Source organism: Carya illinoinensis, chromosome 9 (genome assembly GCF_018687715.1).
Source record: "Carya illinoinensis cultivar Pawnee chromosome 9, C.illinoinensisPawnee_v1, whole genome shotgun sequence".
Classification (NCBI taxonomy): Eukaryota; Viridiplantae; Streptophyta; class Magnoliopsida; order Fagales; family Juglandaceae; genus Carya; species Carya illinoinensis.
This window is the reverse complement of record NC_056760.1, coordinates 522374-525673: the sequence shown is the minus strand read 5'-3', so window position 1 is coordinate 525673 and position 3300 is coordinate 522374. Positions and strand designations below refer to the sequence as shown.

Below are 3300 nucleotides of genomic sequence, written 5' to 3'. Positions count from 1 at the left end.
CCCCCACGGCAAGATTACCTTTTATTGTCTATTTTAATTTCATTTTTTCTATTTTGTATTTTGTAGTCCAGTTTAACAAAGTATTTTAATTTCTATTTATTATAACTACTAATTATAATTTGTGTTTATATAAAATTATAATTCTAACATTTTAATTTGCACTAGACAGTGGACAGTTTGACATTCCTTTTAATTTATTATCATATTATTTGACATATTTGTTGTCTAAATAATTAATTGTGTATTGTGTATGGACACTGGACAGGGATATTCAAGTTTTGAATCCACGTAGTAATACTGTGAAGCCTAATCCGAGACTTATTGAATCTGAATTCACTGTGAGTATTCTGTATTCCTGTTAGATTAAAATCAAATGGTTTGGTTGTGAATTAAATTTTTAATATGGTGGAATGTGGCATTTGCTGAATTAATATAATGTGGATTGTGGAATGTGGCATTTGGAAATTTGCTGTTTTGAATCTGTGAGCCAGTGAAGTTATTTATCAAAAAAAAAATCTGTGAGCCAGTGAGGTTGATGACTGATGAGTGATCCAAAATATAGATTAGAGTCTTAGACTTATGATGTTTGCCATGTTGCAAAATAGCTGTTGTGTAATTGACAAATTGTGTTGGTTTTTTTTTTAATTGTTGTGTAATCAGTCATGACGTGATGTATATGATTTTTCACATGGTAGATGGATTCTTCGTCAAATCTAATCGATCTTGATTCGAACTCCCAAACAATTAATTTGAAAGAGACTCAAACACCAAGACCCCCAAGTGGCCCTAATAGTAATAATTGTCCATTTCCTAAGAAACGGAAGGAAAAAATCTATCAATTGTTTGGGACCATTTTACAAAAATTGAGGGTTATGTGGTAGATGATCTTAAAGCCAAGTGTAATTATTGTGGCAAAATATATGCTTGCCACTCTAAGAGGAACGAAACTTCAACCATACAAAACCATCTACCTTCATGTCCTAAAAATCCTCATAAACGTGGGCCATTGGATAAATACCAAAAAACATTGGCAGGTGAGGCAACTTCGAAGGGAGTTGGAGAGAGTGAGAGTGTCTTAAGGAATCTTATTATCCACAAATATAGTAAAGAGGTTATGAGGTTGGCACTTGCAGAAATGGTAATTATTGATAAATTATCATTTAGAATTGTTGAAGGGTAAGGATTTAAGAAGATGGTTTGATTGCTTGAACCTAGATTTAAGGTGCCATGTCGAGTAACGAATGCAAGAGATTGTATGAAACTATTTTCATCTGAAAATGCCAAACTTAAGAAGTTGTTTAAGGATGGGGGAATGAGGATTTCATTAACTACTGATACGTGAACATCGGTACAAAATCTGAATTATATATGCCTAACTGCTCATTTCATTGATAGTGATTGGAAATTGCAAAAGAAAATCATTAATTTTTGTTTAATCCCTAACCATCATGGGGATACTATTGAAAAATATATTGAATCGTGCCTTCTTCATTGGGATATTGATAAGATATTTACTGTTACTGTTGATAATGATAACTCAAATGATACTACAATTTCATATTTGAAACATTTTTTTACGGGAAATATGTTGAGGGGAAAGTATATGCACATGAGATGTTGTGCTCATATTCTGAACCTTGTCGTGAATGAGGGTTTTAAGGAGTGTAATGACGCCATTACAATGATTAGAATTGCGGTTAGATATGTGCGCTCCTCCCCTGCAAGGTTATATAAGTTTAAGAGATGTGCAGAAAAAGAGAAAATTGATAGTAAAAAAATGTTGTCCCTTGATGTGCAAACCCGATGGAATTCAACTTAAATAATGTTCGAGGCGGCTGAAAAATTTGAGAAGGCTTTCAGGCGGATGGAGAGTGAGGATCACAATTTTCTCTCTTACTTTAAGGATGGAAACATTGGGCCTCCTAGAGCTAAGGAGTGGGAGACAATGCGGGTATTTGTAAAATTTTTGAAAATGTTTTATGATACCACTTGTAGATTTTCTGGGTCTTTGTATGTCACAGCAAATACCAGTTTTTTGGAGATTTGTATGCTTCAAAAAGAGTTGGTTAGGCTGAGTGAAAGTGATAATAATTGTTTGATGAATATGGCTGTGAGCATGAGAATTAAATATGATAAGTATTGGGGTTCATTGGATAGGATGAACTTGATGTTGTTGATTGCAGTTGTACTTGATCCACGTAGTAAGTTGGGGCTTCTTACTTTCCACATGAAAAAAATTTATGATGAGTGTCAGGCTGAAAAGTTGGTGTCGAATGTGAAACAGTTATTATCAGATTTGTATGCGGAGTATAATGATGCGTTCGGTTCTAACTCGGTTAACTCGACTGAACATGTTCCCCCTCTGCCATCTACATTCACAAAAGTTGGTGAAGACAATCATGAATCACAATTTTTTTATGAGTGGTTGCTAGCATCAAGTGCCTCTGGATCTACATTTGCCAAAACAGAGATTGACCGGTATTTTTCATATGCTTGTGAGGCATTCACCCAGTCTTTTGACTTGTTGAACTAGTGGAAAGTTAATGAGCCTAATTATCCTATTCTTACGAGGATTGCATGAGACTTATTGCCCATGCCTGTTTCCACGGTTGCATCAGAATCAGCATTTAGTACAGGGGTCGTGTACTTGATCCTTTCTGGAGTTCATTGGCTCCGAGAACTGTTGAAACACTTATTTGTACTCAGAATTGGTTGCGACATCCATCAACCCCAATTGATATTCGAGAGGCCATGGATAATGTTGAAAGCTTTGTAGTAGAATCTGGTAATATTTTTCTCATTCAATTTAGTATTTACATATTCATTTAATTTATAATTTAATTTAATTCTTTTTCATTATCCTAATTTATTAATATTGATTATTTGATGTTTTTCTATATAGAGTTAGGAGCATCGTGCATCACAACTATTGATGACTGAAGAGTCGAATACTGCATTGGACATCTATTTGGAATCTTGAAGACTTGAAGAATGAAGATTTCTCTCGTATTTTAAGACAATCTGGAATCTATATTTAGAACAATTGTTACTTATCTGCTTAAGGCAATTTGGTTTTGTTTGTAATGTGTATTAAACATTTAGTGGAGTTTTTTATTTATTTACTTTTAGCTAAGTAGTAATTAGTATATAAGTAGTATTAGTAGTTAGTTATTTGTTACTAGTAGTATAAATGACATTAAAATAAAAATGAAATTGAATATTTAAATTTAATTTTAAAATTTTAGCAAATAAAAACCCACAAATGTTGATGATCTTAACTAATGAATTGAGCTCAAAAAG

At 33.1% G+C, this 3300-nt stretch overlaps 1 protein-coding gene across 1 annotated transcript; it reads left to right on the top strand.

The window, feature by feature from the left end:
* The first annotated feature begins 1461 nt into the window (after window positions 1-1461).
* On the top strand, window positions 1462-3029 carry LOC122275266 (zinc finger BED domain-containing protein RICESLEEPER 1-like). The gene is made up of 2 exons (XM_043084251.1): window positions 1462-2785; window positions 2903-3029. The coding sequence occupies exon 1, from the start codon at window positions 1823-1825 to the stop codon at window positions 2531-2533; it is 711 nt and encodes a 236-aa protein (XP_042940185.1). The 5' UTR covers window positions 1462-1822; the 3' UTR covers window positions 2534-2785; window positions 2903-3029.
* The last annotated feature ends 271 nt before the right edge of the window (window positions 3030-3300 follow it).